The sequence below is a fragment of the Peromyscus eremicus genome, chromosome 3 (genome assembly GCF_949786415.1).
Source record: "Peromyscus eremicus chromosome 3, PerEre_H2_v1, whole genome shotgun sequence".
Classification (NCBI taxonomy): Eukaryota; Metazoa; Chordata; class Mammalia; order Rodentia; family Cricetidae; genus Peromyscus; species Peromyscus eremicus.
Window position 1 is genome coordinate 48,738,976 of NC_081418.1, and position 21,816 is coordinate 48,760,791.

The window sequence follows — 21,816 nt, forward strand, 5'->3', positions numbered from 1 at the left end:
TACATTTCTCCCCAAAATTCAAATTCTTCTCTACAGTGAAACACAGTCACTCATTCTGTCTGTGCTAATATGTAACAACTCACTTGTTTTCCGGAGAGCACGGTTTATATTTAATGAAGCCACATTGGCTCCTACTGACTGTGACAATTTTTTCAAAACTCCCAGATTGTGCAGTAATTCTGTTTCTGTTCGTTTATTTGTTTTTGGTTTTTATTTTTACGCAGACTTTAAAGCTAACAAAACTAGTTTTTATTTATTTATTTTTAGTTATATTTTTGGTGTGTGTGTGTGTATGTGTGGTGTGTGTGTGCATTCACATGTGTACATTCCACAGCATACATGTAGAAGTGAGAGGCTGACAGGTGGAAGTCAGTTTTCTTTTTCACTCTGTGGGCCCTGAGGATCAAACTTAGGTCTTCAGGCTTGGCAGCACATGCCTTTACCTGCTGAGCCATCTCACCAGCCCCCAAACTAGCTCTTAGATGGTTGGAGTTTAGTTTGTTTTAATCTGGAGATTTTCCATCTCCAATCTTTTGACAGAGCTACTGATATAAAGAACACCAGGAATATTATTAAAAGAAGTATTTTTTCGAGTGTGTGTGTGTGTGTGTGTGTGTGTGTGTGTGTGTGTGTGTGTTTGCATTTGCACAGGTGCACACATGTGTTCGCCAGAGGTTGATAGACTTCCTCAATCACTCTCCACCTTACCTGAGATAGGATCTCCTTGGTTCCGGCGCCCCCTGCTGGCCAATGAGCTGCAGGGACTCTCCCGTCTGCCTCCTCGAAGCTGGCATTACCACCATGTGCCTGATTTTTCTTGCGTGGGTTCTGGGGTACAAACCTGAGAACTCATGCTTGTAGAGCTACCACTTGACCAGCTGAGCCATCTCTCCAGCTCCGGTTAGGCTGAGAGTTTAGTCTGCTTGTGCATGTAGATAAGCTCTGGCCCTGGCCTCGCTCTGGTCGCCAAGACCTGTGTTCTCCACTGATTGAATCCAGACACTGAAGGAATTCAGACTGTGTGGTGAAGAAGGCTGGCAAAACAAAAGGAGGCAAAGGTGTGAGGGGACAATGACCAAAGAGGCTATTGAGGAGGATTATGTGGGGTCAGAGCATGTAATTGAGTGATCGCTGGAGTAGAAAACACTCATGAGGTGAGAGTGGACACCGCCAAAGGGACCGTTGTGCTGATCTGCATGCTTAGGCAGGTGTCAGACTATTTTCCAAAGTCTCAGGATATACCTCTTTCCTGAGGCTATTTTTTTTTCTCCCAGGTTGATTGGCAAGTATTTTATGCCCAGATGATTGACTGGTCCACTGGGGCTTATCTTCCTGGGAGTTCAGAAAGTCATGCCTCTACCCAACACCAGAGATACAATTCATATCTCAATCTTTTAACCACAAATCATATAACATAGTAGACTAAAAAGAATTAAAGAAAGAAAGAAATCTCTAAACCTCTGTGCCAGGAGGTCTCTGATCATCATTCCACCTTCATACAGCAGTAGAAACAAGTAAGTCACCTACCTCCTAGAATCAGCAGGGTGTGGCCACTCATTGGCTTCAACACTAATTTGCCAGTGTTTATCACTCAGCCATGACAAAACAATATATGTAGCATAAGTATGATTTCCAAAAATCAGTTAAAACATTTGGTGAAACTTAGTATTAATCCCAATATTCTCTTTTAAATATATGACAATAATACCTAAGTGTGATGGTTTGAAAGAAAATACCCCCTAGAGGGAGGGGCACTATTAGGAGGTGTGGCCTTGTTAGAGGAAGTGTGTCACTGTAGGGGTGGGCTTTGAGATCTCTTTTTAAGCTTCCCTCAGTGTGACTGTCAGTTAACTTCCTGTTGCCTGCAAGACGTAGCACTCTCAGCTCCAGCATCACACTGCCATGCTCCCCTTCATGATCACAATGGACTGAACCTCTGAAACTGTAAGCGAACCACCCCAATTAAAATATTTTCTCTATAAGAGTTGCCCTGGTCATGGTGTCTTTTCACAGCAATAGAAACCCTAAGACACCAAGCAACCATGGTACTTCCAATGGTACTTTCATCCAACTTGATATTTAAGGAAATTTTCTAAAAAATTAGAAATCCAATTAATCTTAAAAGCTTTTGGATTAAAATGTCATAACTACATTTAATAGAAAACCAAAGTTTCAATAATCAAGTTGATTATTGAGGTTAATCATATTTTTTAAAGTACTCCAAAAAGACAGTATGTGCATATTTCCATTTGAGTAATGAACTCAAATGAGACACAGAGCTAGTGGAAAAAAACAAACAGAGATATTACAGAATAAAATGAGGCATCCGAAAGGGTGAGAGTAGGAAATGGCTAAAGGGGCCGTTGTGGAGATAAACACACAGGGTAGCCATTGTAGAGATGATAAACACACAGGGTAGGAGTGGACAGTGACTGGCGAGATGACTGGGAAGGAAAACACTCGTGGGTGAGAAAGGACACAGTCAAAAGAACTGTTGTGATGACCTCCATGTTTAGCTAGGCTTAATAACATTTTTCAAAATCTCTGAGACAGGTACCTTTCCAGGGAGGCATTTTTATGCCCAGATGATTGGCTGGTCCACTGGGGTTAATCTTTATTTCTTACCAGAAAGCCTCCCACCAGACAGCAATCTTAAAGTCTTCGGGCTGTTCAAAAAGTCATGTTTTCACCCAGGGTCAGAGAAACAATTCAAATTTCAATCTTTTTTTTTTTTCTCTCAGTAATTTTTTTATTAAGAAATTTTTTTATTCATTTTACATACCAACCACAGACCCCCCCTCTTCCCTCCTCCCCCCACTAGATTTCAATCTTTTGACCACACATTATGTAAGAATGTTGACTGCAAAAGGATTAAAGAAAGAAAAAATGAAAATAAATGTATAAAAAGAACCATGCTTTACCAAGAGGAAATAGCATTTCTTTAATGGACCTCAACAAAGCCGTGCTATGTGCACCTGCCTCCCTTTTTGTGTTTATAACTACCCTTTCAGGTGATAAGGAGGGACAATTGTTTCTTAATCGCAGGGTTGTTGGGTTCAGGCCCCATGCTGGATGCCAGGTCTCAAACATTATTACGGTCTAGCCTTAATAATCTTCTTCCCAGGGACCCAAAAGAAAAGCTACAAATGGTGCGAATTATTTTCGGGAAAAGAATCTAAGTATACTGAGCTCTTTTGTCTGTCTACTTTATTCCAATGGGATAAAGTCCTGTCTACACAGCTTCAGTTCTGCTCTCATGTCTAGCTCCTTTCTTGCCTGATTTCTCTCTATATTTATCTGCTGTCCCTTCTAAGTTCTATCTTAATTCTCTCATCTTAGTTCTGCCCCATCTTGGTCTTTCTCATCTCATTCTTCCCCGTCTGGCTCTTCTTCATCTTCCATCTCATTCTTCTAGTTCTCCAGTCAGAATCCTCTCCCAGTCTCTGAGGTTTACAGTTATATACCCATGCAATAGCAGTGCTCTAGCTAAAGCAAGGTCACCAGGCTTGAATTCTTACAGGGTCATAAAGGCAGACAAGAGTTTTCCTCAGGCAGTGACCATCAGGCTTTCTTTTACAACCCAAAAAGGGGATGGTAAAGGAGGAGGTCAACTAAGCGTTAAGTCAATTAATATATTAGAAAAAGGGAATTTATGGGCTCAAACTACATTCCTAGAGGTGGTTAGGTAAGTGTTAGGAGTCTTTAGCGTTAGTATAAATACCACTAAGACTGTATAAGAAAGGAAGGTCTGAGCTAAAATACCTTAATTCAGGAGATCATTTGGCCTTGGATGCTTGATAGGTATTTTAGATAAACTACACTGTTAGGAGTTCTTGGAACGACACATAGCATACAAGGAAATCATTGCAGGAATTGGCTAATATATATAAAAAAGCTAAAATATCACCAAGACTTCTCTCTCTCTCTCTCTTTTTTTTTTTTAAATATTTTGAGACAGAGTTTTTCTGTGTAGTTTTGGTGCCTGTCCTGGATCTCACTCTGTAGACCAGGCTGGCCTTGAACTCACAGAGATCCACCTGGCTCTGCCTCCCAAATGCTTGCATTAAAGGCATGCACCACTGCTGCCTGGCTCACCAAGACTTCTTAAGCCATGGTTTGACCTTCGGAAAAGTCCTTGATGTTTCCAAGTAATAGCTTTTGTGATAGTAGCTGAATTCCATTACATTTTACTATGGCTTGTGTTATGCCCAGATCATGGAGACCCCCCAAAAGGCCACCACGGAGATCGAATTCCGAATGTAAAAGCAAAGAGCCTTTATTTCAAGCTCCAAAGCTTGGTCCCTCTGTCTGTCGGACACAGGGGTGAGAGCAGAGAGCCCTGAGCTCAGGTGGGACAGAGTTTTTATCATAGCAGAGGTTGGGGTGAGGGGATATCTGTCAAACAAAAAATAGGTGTGTGCTAGACTCAAAGACATCTGGCCACCTTATCTAATGGTTGGAATGTTTGGGATGTCAGGTACTTCCTCACCCCTGGGTAGATCCCTGGATGGTATTAGCTTACGGCTTTTCCTGGATCTGGGTGTTGCCTGTCAGCAAGCCTGTCTCAGAAGCTGTGTCTAGGCCCCTAAGCCTGTCATGGCAGCTGTGTGGTCAAGCTATTTTGAGGCCCCTTCACAGCTTGCAGCAATTATTATACTTTCTTCTTCTTTCAAATCAATGTGTTGATAGAGACATAGGATATGAAACCCATGCAGATTGTGATGTGGAAGTCCATCCTCAATGACCTTCTAGATTACTAATGTCTAATTAGCTACCTATCCAACAATAACTCATAACTCATTTTAATTATCTTCTAGCAAACTTCAAATGTTATATATATTTTCCACCTTGTTTTTTTTTTCTAGTACTGTTAGTCATTTTTGTTTAAATGTTATTTCACATACTATCTCTTATCTCAAGCTTTGAACAGGTGTACCTATTCTCATCACCAGGTTCTTCCCACCCAGGCCCTACCTCACCCTATAAATGCACCCTACCCATGTTTTCTATAAACTGTGACTCCAAGTGGCAGTAGCTCACAAAATAAAAGGTACAAACATAACTTAACTCACCACAATTTTCAATACTTCAAAAAGTTTAATTCCAAAATAGGTAACATGATTGAAATTTTTTTTATAAGAACTGCTACCATTTCATATATCTACTGTGAACTTATGAAGATCTCTTGTATTGAGTATGCAATGTTAGAAATAGATACAGACATATTTGTGTCTTTACACAACATCAGAATTTGCTGAATAACAATAAATCTATAGCAATGCTAGTTTCATTTTACTGCAATTTGCCAAGTAGTCCTGGTTTCTTTGGCTGTTGGGAAACATAGCTTCTTTTATTCCAATCTTAACTACTAATATTAACTCTCAGATTGCTACACAAATATGCTTCCTCCCAGTGAGAAATCATTCCACACATATAGGAAAAAAAAATGAGACTTACTGCTCTTTACAGGAAAAGCATGTGTCACATTGTGGCTGATGCCCAAGGAGGAGGTGGCCTTGAATAGAAGATTTAATAACTTATGTGCACCTTAGGCACATGCATCTTACATACACTGTCATCCTTAAATCGCTTTCAGGTCCCAGCTCCAGGTTACACTTTGACCAACTCAAACAGAGACAGGAGACTGCAAGTCTGGCTTCTTAGGCAGACGGGAGAATACACAGCAAAGATATTGCCAGAATTATTTTTAAGTACACCAGGGCTGTCGTTGATTTTTTTTTTTTTCCAAATAGTTGCTACCCAGGGTCATCTTGTCCACTTGGCAAAATTATGTTTTTCTCACGGAGAGAACGAGGGGCTTTATGGCAGGACAGAACTCCACAGTGGTTGTGACCCTGTGCTGCCCCTTGAGCTGCCTATTAGAGGTACTTTTGTTGATATGGGGATGAGCCTAAGGGCTGGTTGTAAGCCAGAGCTGTCTCCTTTGTTATGGGAATGCAGCCTGTTGTTGGTCAACCTTGGCCAACCAGCATTACCATTCTAGCATCCTAAATTTTGCTTATCTGATTAACATACTTATACTAATATACTTAACAAGCCTGGTTAATACACTATTTATCTTTGGAGTATTTTGGAAGTAGTGCTCCCTTAAGCTGAATTCTACTTTGTGTGACTTAAAGCTTCCTAAATATCTATTAACCAATCCTTCATAACAACAGTTATACCTATTGCTTTGAATTTCTTTACATTGAGATCACACATTATGCCCCACACAGGAAATATAACTATATATGTACATGGTGATATTTTGTTTACCCCAATAAGCTTACCTAGGGATTAGAGGACAGAGCCAGCCACTAACTTAGACATAGAGGCCAGGCAGTGGTGGCACACACCTTTAATTCTATCACTCGGGAGGCAGAGATCTGTCTGGATCTCTGTGAGTTCAAGACCACACTGGGCTACATGAGAAAAACAGAACCAGGCAGTGGTGACACACACCTTTAATCCCAGGAAGTAATATGGCAGGACACAGAAAGGAATATAAGGCGTGAGGAAACAGGAACTTGCTCTGCTTAGACTGAGGATTTTGTAGGGGTAAGAACTAGTGGCTGGCTGTTCTGTTTCTCTGATCTTTCAAGCTTTCACGCCAGTATTTAGCTCTGGGTTTTTTATATTATAAGACCTTTTAAGATTCGTGTTACATGTGTATATACGTGGAGTACAGAATGGCCTTCGAAGGGTTAAAGAGGCTGATGCAGCAGAGAGCTCTAGAGGTCTTACTGTAGGCAGAGTCAGAAAGCTGATAAGGAAAAGAGAAAATCTTTTCAGCAGTTAAGCAATTAACCTTATTGGAATCACCTCCACAGAGTCAAGCCATAAGGTCAGATTGAGAAACCCAGGGCAAGTGCGGGACTATAAAGGCCATAGAGGCAACAGCAGGCTGAACTGCGGCTAGATGAATGTCCAGATAGACAGACAGGTAGCAATTCGAGTAGGCCATGTCATCAGTAGTGGCTGTGATGAACTAACAGCCCTAGGACAGTCGAGAGTTCTCTGCCTATTGCCTATTACCTTCTTATCCATGCCTGGTGGTTAGATGAGTTTGGTGGGAACAGTTGCCATCACAACATTAGGTGTCCTTCTCTTTGTAGGGTCCAGGTCAGGTTATTGTACTTTTCCTCATCTGGTTTTGGTTTTACTGATCTGATTTTAATAGGCCCATGTGCTCATACAGTCCCAATTCTCTTTGATAAGTTTATAGGGTGGCACCCTTCTAGCTTTAAGGAACAAGTTACTTATCAGCCCAGGCCTTGTGAGCAGCACTGGACAGAGGATGTTTACAAGCCCAGCAAGGTGCAGAATTATCCTGCCTCAGTTTTTGCTTTGAAATGGAGTCAAAAGCTGCTTTGAAGATGGAGTCTCTCCAGGGAAGGCATGGCCTGAAACATCCAGTTTTACACAATGTAGAGTGACTTAGAGAAAGGCACAACCCCATCTCAGCATCTCTGAGCTCATGAGCCCCTTCTACTGGTCAGCTAAGTAAATAAAGCTGACTGTCTCTTCTCCTAGCCCTGTACTACTTACTCCATGACAAAGAAGAGTGCCGACTAGCTGCTCTCTCACACCATGGTGTTCTTTAGCTGAGCATAAACTGTCTTCCAGAATGTCAACATCAGATGTAGTCTCTCCATGACACTGAAAGAACAAGAGAAAAACAAAGTCTCTTTCTCATGCTATTTCAGTAGCTTTAAAGTCTCATTAAGGAAAGCTTACACCTCCCAGCTGAAAAAATGGAGTCTACCTCTAGGTGGAGACATGCCATTATCTCCTTAAGAGCTAATCCCATAAAGCAGGTCAATCACCTGCCCAAGGGACTACCCGCCTCAGAGAGGTGAACTCACCTAAGCCAGGCCAAAACTATGGGAGGAACACTTAACTTTTTAGTGGGATGTTCCTGTTTGGCATCTGTTTCTGTGATAAACACCATGACCAAAAGCAACTTGAGGAAGAAAGGGTTTATTTGGCTTACAGGTTACAATGTATCATCAAGGGAAGCCAAGGCAGGAACTCAAGGCAGGAACTAAAGCAGAGACTGAAAAAGTCATGAAGGAGTACTGTTTTCTGGCTCAGATCCTCTGCTTGTGCTCAGTCTGGTTTCTTAGACAACCCAGGTTTACCTGCCTAGGGGTGGCATTGCCCACAATGGGCTGGGTCCTCCTACATCAACTGTCAGTCAAGACAATGTCCCACAGACATGCCCACAGGCCAATCAGATGGAAGCAGTTCTTTAACTGAGGATCTCTCTTCCCAGATGTGTCAAGTTGGCAACTAAGAGTAGCTAACACATGAACTTGTAGGGATAATGCCCACGCTACCACCACCCATTCACCATGTCCGAGCGAGGGGCTGTGGATCAAAAAACAGAGACAAAAGACAGCGGGTCATTCGCCTCAGCAGAATGCCTAATGCCCGTTTATTGAAAGAGGGAGGAAACCTTAAATACAGTCTTATGGCACAATGGGAGAACCCCAGAAGGCAGAAGTTCGCTATTGATGTTTACATTCTTGCATCTAAGCTGTTAATGCCCAATATGCAGGATACACAAACAAGGAACTTCCCCAAAGCATTCAGGAGGGTGGATACCGGCAGGGAATTAGCACAGGGAGGACACCTGGTCAAGGTCAGCAAGCAGGCAACGGCTTTACTCAATATGGGAGGAGACTAGGGTCCTACATGAACTAATGTACTCCTTCCCAGAATCGCCACCCCTCAGTGCAGTTGCTGCAGAGCCACCAAAGGCTCTGCCAGCTTTTGGAATGGCATAACTGTTCTTTGTTTTCTTTTCTGTCTCTCTCAGATACTAGCTTCATGACTAAGTCAAGAGGCTTGGTTTCTCTCCTCTTTCTTTCCATCTTCCTCCTCTTGGCAGCTGCCAAGGTTTACAACTTGTCTGCCTTGTGTTTTGTTGTTGTTGTTGTTGTTGTTGTTGTTGTTGTTTTTAAACTTTAGCAAAATTGTCTTCAAGATTTCTTCTGAGTCCATTCTTAATTTTTTTTTACTAAAGAGACTAAGAACCTGAAAAGGGACACTGATTTTCCAGGTCACATGGGGTAATCCAGGTGGGGCTCCTAAATTTTCTGGTAACAATGCTTGAACAGAAATAAAAACTAAGACACTTAAAAACTAAAACACTGTGCACACACATGCACATTCTCTCTCTCTCTCTCTCTCTCTCTCTCTCTCTCTCTCTCTCTCTCTCCAACACATACCATGCCTTCCACCAGGTGTTTACCACTAGCTGCTTCTTTTCCAATAATAATCCAAGCCCATCTACATTCGTCTTGCTTTGTATATAAAATTTTGACACTAAGTCCCTGAATTACACTCATATTTGGACAGAGTTCAGTCTCTTCCCAACTATAACCCTCACATAAGCCTACATTCTTCAATCAGACTGTCTGCTCCACCCACTCAGACATTTGTGAGTTTCTCAGGCTGTGTGGTTCTCCTTGCTGCTTCTAGCTTCATAACCACAAATTTGCAGGGTCTGGTGTTTTATTTATATATTTTTTTTATTTTTAGGATCAGAATTGAACCCAAGGCCTTGTTCATGTTAGGCAAGTGCTCTATTACTAAGCAGTATTCCCAGGCTTTTCTTTTTTCCTTCACTTTTTATTCTGAGACAAGACTGTCCTTGAACTAAACTTATAACTCAGGCTAGCTTTGAACTTTCAATCCCCTTGTCTCAACCACCCAAGTATAAGGGATTACAGGAATATACAGGTAGGTCTTGTTTAGTACGTGCGTGATGACGGTCAATGACATAACTATTGACAAATGTAGGTATCTTACACAAATACAATCAAGACTCACTCTGTCAGAAATGGAGATCATCAGTCTGCAGAAAAAGGAGATGTCCGTGATCTTTTGTAGAAAATCTGCTAAGTGCCATTCTGTCTAACATAGCACTGCAGATTTTGAACTAAAATTTCTTTTAGAAACTTTTGAGTTATTATTTTCTTTTGGAGCCTTTAATTATTTGGTTGAAGTTTGTGCTGGATTTTGTTTGGATTTTTAATAATAAATCATAATGTACACACTCTTTATAAGAAGATTTAAAGACCGTGACATGAATGCAAGCTCACTGTAGACATCTGGTGAGACTCTTTGGTGTAAGCCCCTTTACCTGTTGTTCGTATGTAAGATGGCTCCATCATGTTTTTCTGTGACATGGTCATTGTTTTTGCTTGTTATCTGCTTGTATTTTTATTGCTTGCTGATAAAAATGACATCTAGTCTTTTTTTTTTTATTTATTTTTTTTTTTTTTTGGTTTTTCGAGACAGGGTTTCTCTGTGCAGCTTTGCGCCTTTCCTGGAACTCACTTGGTAGCCCAGGCTGGCCTCGAACTCACAGAGATCCGCCTGGCTCTGCCTCCCGAGTGCTGGGATTAAAGGCGTGCGCCACCACCGCCCGGCGACATCTAGTCTTTTAAAATTTCCTCGTGTTTTCCTGGTTGGTCTTCCATAACTGAAGGGCCATTCTTAGAACTTTTTTACGCAAATAAGATTGTTCATTTGAGATATTCCTTAGAAGTAATGGGAAGAAAAATAATCCAAATTGTTCAATGTTCAATGCTCTGCTTTTAAAAATTAGTATTGCAACCAGGCATGACAGTGCATACCTTTAATCCCAGCACTCAGAAAACAGAGGTGGGCAGATCTCTGAGTTCGAGGCCAACCTAGTCCTACAGAGCAAGCTACAAGACAGCCGGGGTTGTCTTGAACAACCTCCCAAACTAGTATTACAATGATCCACAAAAGAATAGTTATTGGCAACCATTCCAATAAAGCTCATTAAAAGCTCTAAGTCCTTCTTATTGATGGTAAAATCAAGAGCAGCTTGTGCCTCTGAAAAGTCTCTTGTTGCCCGAATTTTTAATGCCAAAATCCACAAAGATACATCAAAGTTAGATGAGTGTCAGAGTAACTTTGAAATTCCTGGTAGAACATAGTAATTCTTTTATATATAACCTGCCAATTACTTTGGTTAGTACATCTGATCTATGGTCAAGGCCATGAAAATCTGAAATGTGTTTTCAAGGCAAATGTAACCATTGGGGTTTGGGGAGCAGAAGGCTAAGAACTATCTAAGGAAACATAAAACGGAGTCACAGCAGGATGGTATGCGCTCTTATACTAACAATGTATTTTTCTGAAATATGTCTTAAGCATCCTAGGCCAAAATGGCAGACTGAATAAGCTTTTCAGATTAACCGCTGATCTGAATTAAGGTAAACACCCTTATGGAGACACTGCCTGTTCCTTAGGCCTAGGAGACAGGCAGAAATTAGGTGCATAGCTTTGTTTCTTGTGCAAATGAAGCTCAGACCCCCCTTTCTTTCACAGCCCAAATGGCATTCCAGAGCAATTGACTCAGAACAAAAGGGCTTTTTGCATACCAGCTGCAGTGTAGCTATGAGGCAGGTTTCCTAGCTTGGAGCAGAGTTACCCCAGCCTACCAGTATATGACAACATAGAAATAGAGATGCAGTTACATTTTAGTGACTTATGGACTCTTTTACCTACCCACGTGTAAGATTGTAGTTTGAGCACATTTATGATAGACTTGTAATGTTTCACCTAACCATTTATAAGAATATATTTTGAGCACATAAATTCCCTTTCTGATTTATTCCAGTCCTTATCTGATCCCACCTCCTTTATTCACTTCCCTTATGGGATGCAAATGAAGCTGGCTATCATGGCTCTGATGGGGACCTTGAAGGCCTGGCTTTTGTATGGTAAGAGTTACTGCTGTCAGGATATAGGCCAGTTCTCCAGAGATGGAGGAGAATGAAGATGGCTGGAGGAATGAATGGAGATGAAGATGAGGTCAAGATGGAAAGAGCTTCTTTAGAACTAGGACTGTGAGAGGACAGGAGGTGAAAGACAGAGTTTCAGAAGCTCAAGCATGAGAACATAATTGAATCTGTGTAGATAGAATTTAATCTCAGAGGAATAAAGTGAGAACTAGATTGGAGGAGGACAGACTGGAGGAGGACTAGACTGGAGGAGGACTAGACTGGAGGAGGACTAGACTGGAGGAGGACTAGATTAGAGGAGGACTAGATTGGAGGAGGACTAGATTGGAGGAGGACTAGATTGGAGGAGGACTAGACTGGAGGAGGACTAGATTAGAGGAGAGTTAGATTGGAGGAAGACTAGATTGGAGGAGGACTAGATTAGAGGAGAGTTAGATTGGAGGAAGACTAGATTGAAGGAGGACTAGATTGAAGGAGGACTAGACTGGAGGAGGACTAGATTGGAGGAGGACTAGATTGGAGGACTAGAACTAGAAGGATGAGATGGAAGATGAGGAAGAGCCAGATAGGGAAGAACTAGGTGGGTAAGAATGAGATGAGAAAGACCAAGATGGGGCAGAACTAAGATGAAGGAATTAAGATAGCACTTAGAGGGAACAGCAAAAAGATGTAGAGAGAATCATGAAAGGAGCAATTTATGAGAGCAGAAAAGAAGCTGTGTAGAGAGAGAACTGACTCAGAAGAATAAAGTGCATGAACTAAAGAGTATTGTGTATGTAGACTCATTTAATATCATCAAAGATTAGATTATCAGCTGGTTGTAGATTTCTTCCACAGACCCTAGGATAAGGCTATCAAAGGGATGGATCCTGATAGTCCACATTAGCTAATAGCCCAAATGGTCTCTACACTGTCTGTATATTGGAGACCAAGCTACAGCATTTCCTAGGCCCATAAGTGAGTACATGTAGCCTATCTTAGAACCATCTTCTTGGAAGAAATGACATGTACCCTGAGTAATGTTTTGATGTAATTACACTTTCTTGTGCACTGGGGATTGTATTACACTAGGAAACTTTTTCTAAATTATACTGTGTTTAAACTTGTTGGGAATAAACTGCCTGCCCTCAGACTTCCCAAGTCTGTTAAAGGTTGACAAAGTCAATCTGAACTGAGTTTTCATTCTCACCTCTTAGTGGTCTGCTTCCCTACCTGGACACCTTCAGGATCCCTTTCAACAGACAATAATCAGTGTGGTGATTTGAATAGGAATGGCCCCCATATACTCATGCATTTGAAAACTTGGTCCATAGGGTGTGGCACTGTTAAGAGATTGCCTAATAATTAGGACGTGGCCTTGTTGGAGTAGGTGTGGCTTGGTTGGAGGAAGCAGGCCACTAGGGGGTGGGCTTTGGAGTTTCAGAAGCTCAAGCCCGTTCTCTGCCTGCTAATCCAGATGTAGAACTCTCAGCTCCTTCTCCAGCACCATGTCTGCCTGCATGCTGCCATGCTTCCCACCACGATGATAATGGACTGAACCTCTGCAACTGTTAAGTCAGCCCCAATTAAAAGTTTTCCTTTATGAGAGTTGCATGGTCATGGTGTCTCTTCATAGCATTAAAACCCTAACTAATATAATCAGTAAGGATTCTTCCTCCTCCTCCTCCTCTTTTTCTTCCTCATTTTGTCAGCCCTTTCAGCCCAGGGACAGGGCAAAGTGGCAACACCTGAGTTCCAAGAAATGACAGGACTCTACTGTGAGCTAGCTTGGCAGCTCCAGAGCTTTATTTGTTTGTGTGTTCATTTAATTTCTGTTTGCTTTTTCATTTCCTCATAGAGGGAATAACTTAATATCAAAGGTTCCTTCATGGAAAAAATTTCAACAAGCCCAACTTCTAGTACAGAAACAGTTGTAACTAGGACAATTAAAGTACTTAGCCAATGCTGATAACCTCTCCTGGGGTATTGGTCATTCAGTACATGGAGGACATTCTCCTCTCCTGCTCATGAAATAAATACTTAAGTGAATGCTTAACTTTCATGGTAAATAAACTAAAATAAAAAATTTCATAATTTTGAGCTATCAGTTGGATACTTATCTGCCCATCACTACCAAGGATTTGACTCTGCTCTTTAATTGCTTTCTGGAGACTTTCAGCTATGGCTCTTCAAAAGGACAAGGAGCATGTATTTTATATACAATTTCCATGTGCTCCACAAAGAGGATTGTATCCACTCCAGGCTGTACAGCCTAATAGCCTAAACTCACTGTAACCAATCAACTTTTATTAGCTGTTTCTCAGCCACTGAATATTTCAACTGACTCTGTTGTTTGAATCTAAGATGGTTTTATTAATAGAAAACCCAGAGCCAGATATTGGGGTGAAAGGCTGAAAGATCAGAGCAGCAGAGCAAGCCACAGCCAACCTCACCTTGCTAACTCATAAATCCTCTGACTGAAATCCTCTGAGTCCTCACCTGAAAGGATCTCAGCTGAACTGCCTTAGTTCCTGTTTCCTCATGCATTATATACCTTTCTCCACCCTGCCATCAGTTCCTGGGGTTAAAGGCATGTGTGTTTCCCAGTACTGGGATTAAAGGAGTATGCCACTACTGCCTGGCTCTGTTTCCAGTGTGGCCTTGAACTCAGAGATTCAGATGGATCTCTGCCTCCTGAGTGATAGGCTTAAGGATATGTGCCACCACTGTTTGGCCTCTGTGTCTAATCTAGTGGCTGGCTCTGTCCTCTGATCCTCTGGTAAGCTTTATTGGGGTACACAATATATTATCACAGACTCTGCTGTTTACTTAAATTCAGATGACAGTTTATCAGATGGACTAAGGAAGAATCAGAGCCTTTCCAGTCTTGATGCACATCTTCACCCAAAGTGGGTATCCTGAAGGAAGATTAAGGCCCAACATTAACGGACCTCATACAAATCAGCGCTTGAAGGACAGAGATGCACTGAGAATAAACACCGACCTAACTTAAGAGAACAGGAATGTTGCAGAAGGACTGTGAGCATAAAAAGGATATAGTGGAAGGAAAAATTTGGAGTGAGGTCCTTGAGGATGGAGTTTTAGTAAAGAGAAAGTTGGATTGGATGGGACACAAATAGTTGGGATACAGAAATAGAAAAGAGACAAAATTGGAAAAGAGTCAGTGTACTCCTTCAGCTTAGTTTCCTTGCCCTCTGTTTATTACTGTATCTTCTTTTTAGACTAAGGGGGTCCTTAGGAGATCAATATTCCTTATTTCCTTGGATGTGTGTGTGGGTGCAAGGACCTTTATGATGTGCCCCCAACAGTCTGGCAGAACAAAACACAGGGAATTTTTGAGGCAGCCCTAAAACTCTCTATATAGACCAGGTTAGCCTTGAACTTGAGGATTACCTGCCTCTGTTTCTCAAAGGATGCATGACACAGAGGGTCTGGGGGTTACTGGTGAGCCCCATCTTTTACTGAGCAATTTAGACAGGTTCTGGTGTCTTGGCCAATAGAAAATGAAGTTATCCAAGCTGAATGTGGTGGCACGTGCCTGTAACCCCAGCACTTAAGAAGTAGAGGCAGGAAGGGCTTAATCAGGCTGTAGAACTATAAAAACTTCTACTGAGGGCTTAGTTTCCATTTCTGGAATCCTCTGAGATTCCTGGCACAGATCTTGTGTGATCCAGAGATGTGGGATGCTGTATGAGAAAACAGGCACTGGGAAGCTTGAGTGTCCCGTCTTTGACAGTAACACTGGTCCATGTAACACTAGCTACATATGCTACCATATTCTCTGAGTCTGCTAAGTCCTTTCCAATGACTCAACCTGGGGAAGCATCTCAGGTTAGTACTTTTTTTGTGACTAAACTTCCATTGACTTTTTGACAGAGCTCATCGGCCCCCACAAAGATCTATTTTTAAAAAAATATCTGAAACAAAACAAAGCAAAAAATCAGGACTCTGACAGTCATTGAGTTTTCATTAATTGGTAACTGTTATACAAATGCTTCCATTTGCCCACCTAGAAAAAAGGGAGAGACAGAGGGGAGCTTCACAAATCAAAATTCAAGTTAACTTTCTCTCATTGATTATGTGTGAGTAAAGCCTATTAATATAAATACATATCAAGAATCGTGTGCTTTTCCATTTAAAAGAAATTGCCCACTCTCCCCCTGTTTATTTGATTGCTCATTGGTTGTAGGGTTTGTTTTGCTTTGCTTTGCTTTTTGAGACAAGTCTTTGCTGTGTAACCCTGCCTGGCTCCACACTTTAGATGTTACCCAAGCTGATCATGAACTTGTGGCAAGCCTTCTAACCTCAGCCTCCCAAATGCAAGGATTCCCATGTTTAAATACAAGGATTCCCATTCAACTCCCAAGAACTTCAGATTTAAATATGTATTTCAATCAGAGGGAAATTATAAAATAATTTATTAAGCAAAAAGAAGAGCCTGGATACATTGATTAGTTCTGCTCTCCATATCACTGTCCATCATACCTTGAATCTATGAACAAAAGGCCTCTTGATTATTTACCAGTGCTAAGAAATGACCTGTAACCTGTATGTACTTTTGATTAGTCTCTATTTACAGTATGGGGCTGAGTTGACCTAATGTTTAATCTCTGGAATGGCCTGGACCCGTGGCATTGATCTTCTACTAACTAAAGGTAAACAATGTTATGTTACCATTGGTCTGTGAGTTGTTTCATGGTAGCACATACTAATTAATCTATCAGGACTATTTAAGAGTAGTAGCTATATTTATAATTTGCCCAGACTTTGAGTGGAACTTGGAGGAACTGAGGCAGGTCACATACTAAAATAAGCCCATGTCACCTAGCCGGTGCAAGTTTTGGGCTTCCTGGCACCAAGATATTTAGACAGGCCAGCCTGTGGTGGGTTCAACAACCTGAAGGAGAAGTGAATCCATCACATCACATGAGAGAGCCTGCCTCTGAGATCGATAGAGCCGACCAGTGCATTACCACCTCCCATTGCTACTTTATTCATTACCTGTAATCATATGGTCCCATGAGTTCAAACTGGGTCCTGCCAATCCTTTTCCTAATCAAAATTCTTAAAATAATTGATAACTGTATACTTCACCCCACACTGAAGCCAGGAAGCTGGGATATATTGTGCCACACTGACTCGGGGCACACATGTCAAGTGACTTCTGAAGACAGATGTCCCCAACTGTACTTGCCAGGTCCATGACACAAAAAAAAGAAACTGTAGGTATAATCAATATCTTCTAGTAAGTTTGTTTTTCAGTCTTCTTCATTTTCAGCATGGATCCAAACTTTTCCTTGTCAGGCTGTTATCAAAGAACTCCGAAGGTTTTGTGCCAGAGCCTCCATTACACTTCTTCAATCCTCAGGGGAGAAAAGACGCAATAATGAGGGAATTCTGAAAAATCTGAGTTTCAGAGACTCTAGAAACCCCAGATCCTGGGTCTAAGTGCGGTATCCATTACCCTTTGTGATACAGCTCCCTCCCTCCAATTCTCCTTTCTGTAACCACGTGCCCTGCCACAAACAGACCCTCCCATTCGAACCCCAGACTCTACCAGGCAACAAGTGCTGAGGACAAAGGACTGTCACCCAGGTCATCAAACAGGCACAAGTGGGTCTTCCAAAGTAGCCGCCGAGGCAGCCTTTCAACTCCCTGAAACCTGGGGAGTTTGTCTTCTGGAAGAAAGAAAAAAGGACAGCTTGTCTTGAGTGTTGATTGGTCAAACCTTGTCAGATACTGCGGATGAATAGTTAATGTTATAATGAAGCTCTACTCTAGTGCCTGGCATGTGATATTCTTCCCTCAGGCTCTGTTTTCTCATGTTCTAAGGACACCAGTCACTGGATTAAAGCCCACCCTAACCCAGGAGGAACTGATTAGCTAATTGTGTATGCGAAGATTTTGTTTCCAAAGAGGTCATGTTCCACAGTTTGGAGTAGATACCAATGACCCAGTACATTCCACCATATGAAATTGTTTTGAAAATTAAATTAGAGAGGACATGTAAGATACATAAGTAAACTGAAAAATAAACCTTTTGGTTGTAATTATTTCAGTTGTGAACTTGGAGCTGCTGAGAAAGTATGATTCATAAGCAATTGCCCTATCAAATGTAAGTAGTGCTTATTTTAGGTAATTAAATCAGTGAATGGTGCCTGAACATCAGAATATGTTTTTTTAAGTACACTAAGTGATTCTTCCATGTAGGTAGGGTTAAAAGCTAACTGCCAATTAATAGGCTTCCCTGTGCTGTGCTGGAGAAGCACTCTCATTAAGTGTATGTGTGGCTACTCACTCATGAACACACAATGGGGGAGAGCCCAAGTAAGAATGTTTAGCTGATGTGGTAGTAGTCTGTCAAGGAAAGCTGTAACCAGCCAGCTTGAGAGAGTTGCTGTGTGGTCTGGAACCAGCAAGGCCCTAGAGGTGCAGCTGTCTGATCTCTTGGTATCACATCAATTGACAGATATGGAGCTACAAGACTGAGTTTGTGCCTTGCTGTGTATGACTGCTGCTTTGGCCTCTTTATGATTGGCCTATTTCTCTCTTGGGGATATGTGTGGTAGTTTGAAAGAAAATGGCTCCGAAAGGGAGCAGCACTGTTGGGAGGTGTGGCTTTATTGGAGTAGGCGTGGCCTTGTTGGAGGAAGTCTGTCATTGTGGAGGTAGGCTTTGAGGTCTCATATATGCTCAAGCTTTGCTCAGTGTGATACTTAGTCTACTCCTGTTGCCTGCATATCAACATGTAGCAGCAACCTCTCCAGCACCATGTCTGCTTGCATACTGCCATGTCCTTCTGTGATGATAGGATTGAACCTCTGAACTATAAAAGAACCACCCAAAAGAAATGTTTTCTTTATAAGAGTTGCTGTAGTCATGGTGTCTCTTCACAGCAATAGAAACAGAAGTTGGTACCCAGGGACTAGTAATTGCTGTGATAGGCCTGACCATGTTTTTGTTTGGAGGAATTTGGACTTTGGTACTTTGGATTAAGAAAGCAGTGGAATGCTTTAAGCACTGCTTAATGGGCCATATTTTGGGAGCATGGAAGAAAGTGGTGCTGAATGTGATTTGAACTGTGGGGGGCTAGCTCAAGATGTTTCAGAGGACAAGAATATTAATATGTGATCTAAAGATAGTTCTTGTGATATTTTGGTGAAAAATGTGGCTGCTTTTTGCTCTTGTCTGAAAAGTCTGCCTGAGGCTAAAGTGAAGAGTTCCAGATTAACTTCTTTGGCAGAGGAAATCCCAAAACAGCCTAATATAGACTCTGTCATGTGGTTATTAGTGTTAACTCTGATGAAGATTTATAATGAAAAGGAGCAAACTAAGTAAACAAAAATACAAAACGTACAGATTGAGAAAAAGGGCACCAGGAAGTGGAATAGAATAGAGCTAAATCCTGTGTTCAAAGAGATACACAGATTAAGAAATGGAATAAAGGGAGTGGTGACCTCAGGGCAACATCCCACCTGGCTAAATTTCCAACTTGTGAAAAAGAATTAAGCAAAAGCTTAGAGCCAGGTGTGGTGGTACATGCCTTTAATCCCAACACTGGCAGATCTCTGAGTCTGAGGCCAGCCTGGTCTATAGAGCAAGTTCCAGAAGATTAACAAGATTAACAAGATTAGGCATGGAAGAAAACTATGGAAAACCAAAAGCTGATGAATATGTATTAACAAGATGTAATTAAACCATGTTCTAGCCCCAGCAAGACCAGAACTTGGCAGCTTCAACCATGTAGTTCTGGTTTCAGAGTCAGGGATAGAAGAAATGGGTTATGGATTTGTCTCCACACCTAAGGAAAGCTGCTGAGGCCAGGCATGTATCAGGCAAGGGTGTCCCTGCATGGAGGTCTAGAGAGGCCATTGCCTGAAGCTGTGAAGTTGAAGCCTGGATTGCTTTGGAGAGCCCAAGATGTTACAGATGCCAGAGCTGTGGGATATTTGTCAAGGAAAGCTGTTAACAGGGAGTGGAACCAGCCCAAGAGAAAGAAGTGTGTTGCAGTCAACAAATCTGAAAGGAGTTTGGAGATCCGAAGAGCTTTTTGGCATCAGGCATGGAGATACAAAGTTTGGAGTTTGCCAAGCTGGTTTTTGGTCTTGCTTTGGTCCAGTATTCCCTCATTGTGCTCCCATCCTATGTTTTGGTATATCCTGTACCATTAATATGTTGGAAGTATGTGATCTGCTTTTTTATTTTGATTTTACAGGTGATTATAGTTAAGAGATTGCATAAATCTCAGAAGAGACTTTGGGCTTTTAAAGTTTGAGACTGTGGTAGACTATGGGGACTTTTGAAGTTGGACTGAATGCATTTTTGCATTATGATATGGCTATAAGTCTTTTGGCACCAGGGTGTGTAATGTGGTGGTTTGAAAGAAAATGGCCCCCAAAGGGAATGGCACTATTAGGAGGTGTGGCCTTGTTGGAGTATGTATGACCTTCGTGGAGGAAGTGTGTCATTGTGGAGGTGGCTGATGTCTCATATACGCTCAAGCTTTGCTCAGTGTGATACTCAGTCTACTTCCTGTTGCCTGCATATCAACATGTAGCAGCTACCTCTCCAGCACCATGTCTGCCTGCATGCTGCTATGTCCCACCATGATGATAATGGACTGAACCTCTGATCTGTAAGCAAGTCACCCCAATTAAATGTTTTCCTTTATAAGAGTTGCCATGTCATGGTGTCTCTTCACAACAATAGAAACCCTAACTAAGACAGGAAGGGAGTATGGACTCTGTCTTGAAACTTTTCAAATGTGAAGTCTGGGCTCCCTCTTTGCTGTTTTGGCCACCTTGGGGAGTCTGCTACATGCCCCCCCCCCCATACACTGTACTTCCATGGATGCAAAGGAGTCTGTGACCAGGGATCAAGACTTCCAAACCCATGACCCAAATAAACCTTTCTTCCTTAGTGGTTGATTCATCTTGGATATTTTGTTATAGAAAGGGAAAGGCCAATTACACAGGCCCATTTGTTACTTAGTAGCCACTTCAGGCATCTGATTGACTGTTGTAATATTGAAATACTTAAGTTCAAGTAAATCTTAATTTATCATGACTCCAAATTATAAGATCAGTGATTCTGGTTACTCAAATTCCAAAGAGAAACTATAAAATGATTCCTTTAAGTGAAAAGACAAAAGTGTGACTTATGTGTATATAGGAAACAGTACTTACTATGTGCAGTTTCAGGCATTTATTGTGCACCTTCGAAGCATATCTCTCAGATAAACCAACTACTATATGTGGAGATGGTGTTTGGGGAGGTAATTAGGTTCGATGAAGGCACAATGGTTGCAATTTCACGATGGGACTACATAATACCCTTACCACTAGAGACTAGAGAACTGGCCTTGCCACATCACACCCAATATGAGCTAGTTTCTTTACAGTTTAAGCAAGTTGAAGATAGAGCTGTTATTTGCCAGTGAATCCTCCTGACAGAAGCCAGATAGATACATTTTCTTTTCAGAACACTAAGCATCACCCATTAACAGGTTGACTATCGTTGAGCCTCTGATGAAGTTCAAAGAAACAACACCGCTACAAATCTCCAGAGGAACCTTGGGGGAGGAGTGGGGAGATTGAGAAATCTATTTGCTGATCTTCTTTCCCTGCCAAGCTCCTCCTCCTAGTGCTCAGCTCTTTTTGCAATAGGCCCTAGGATATACTTTCAAATAGCGTGTCTCTGTCCTATTCAGAATCACTACTAGAAACTTGAAGCTCCAGCTCCCTTCTTCACAATGAACCACAGTGCTACAAACCATCGAATACCTCTAAGTGATGGGAACAGCATTCCTCTCATTGGGCTTGGTACCTACTCAGATCCTAGTCCGGTACGTACGTACGTATGTGTTGGTGTGTGTGTGCATAATAATAAAAGCAAGATCTAATGACTACTATCAATGACTACTGTTTACCTGAATGGATCTTAAATCAAAGGTTAAATTCTATAAGTTCATGGATTAATGTTTTCCAATTGCAGAAATCAATTTTTCTTTATCCTGAAGGCCAACAATGAG

The 21,816-nt window shown here is 41.6% G+C and overlaps 1 protein-coding gene across 3 annotated transcripts in view; it reads left to right on the top strand.

Moving 5' to 3' along the window:
- The window catches only part of Akr1d1 (aldo-keto reductase family 1 member D1), a 61,445-nt gene that overhangs the window by 11,785 nt on the left and 27,844 nt on the right, over positions 1-21,816 (top strand). For 2 of the 3 annotated variants that reach the window (XM_059257575.1, XM_059257574.1), the window contains one exon: positions 21,496-21,630. In XM_059257575.1, coding sequence (XP_059113558.1) covers positions 21,538-21,630 — 93 coding nt within the window. In that variant the 5' untranslated portion in view covers positions 21,496-21,537. Of the gene's footprint in view, positions 1-16,352; positions 16,442-21,495; positions 21,631-21,816 lie in introns of all 3 variants that reach the window. The other variant, XM_059257576.1, reaches the window with a different exon arrangement.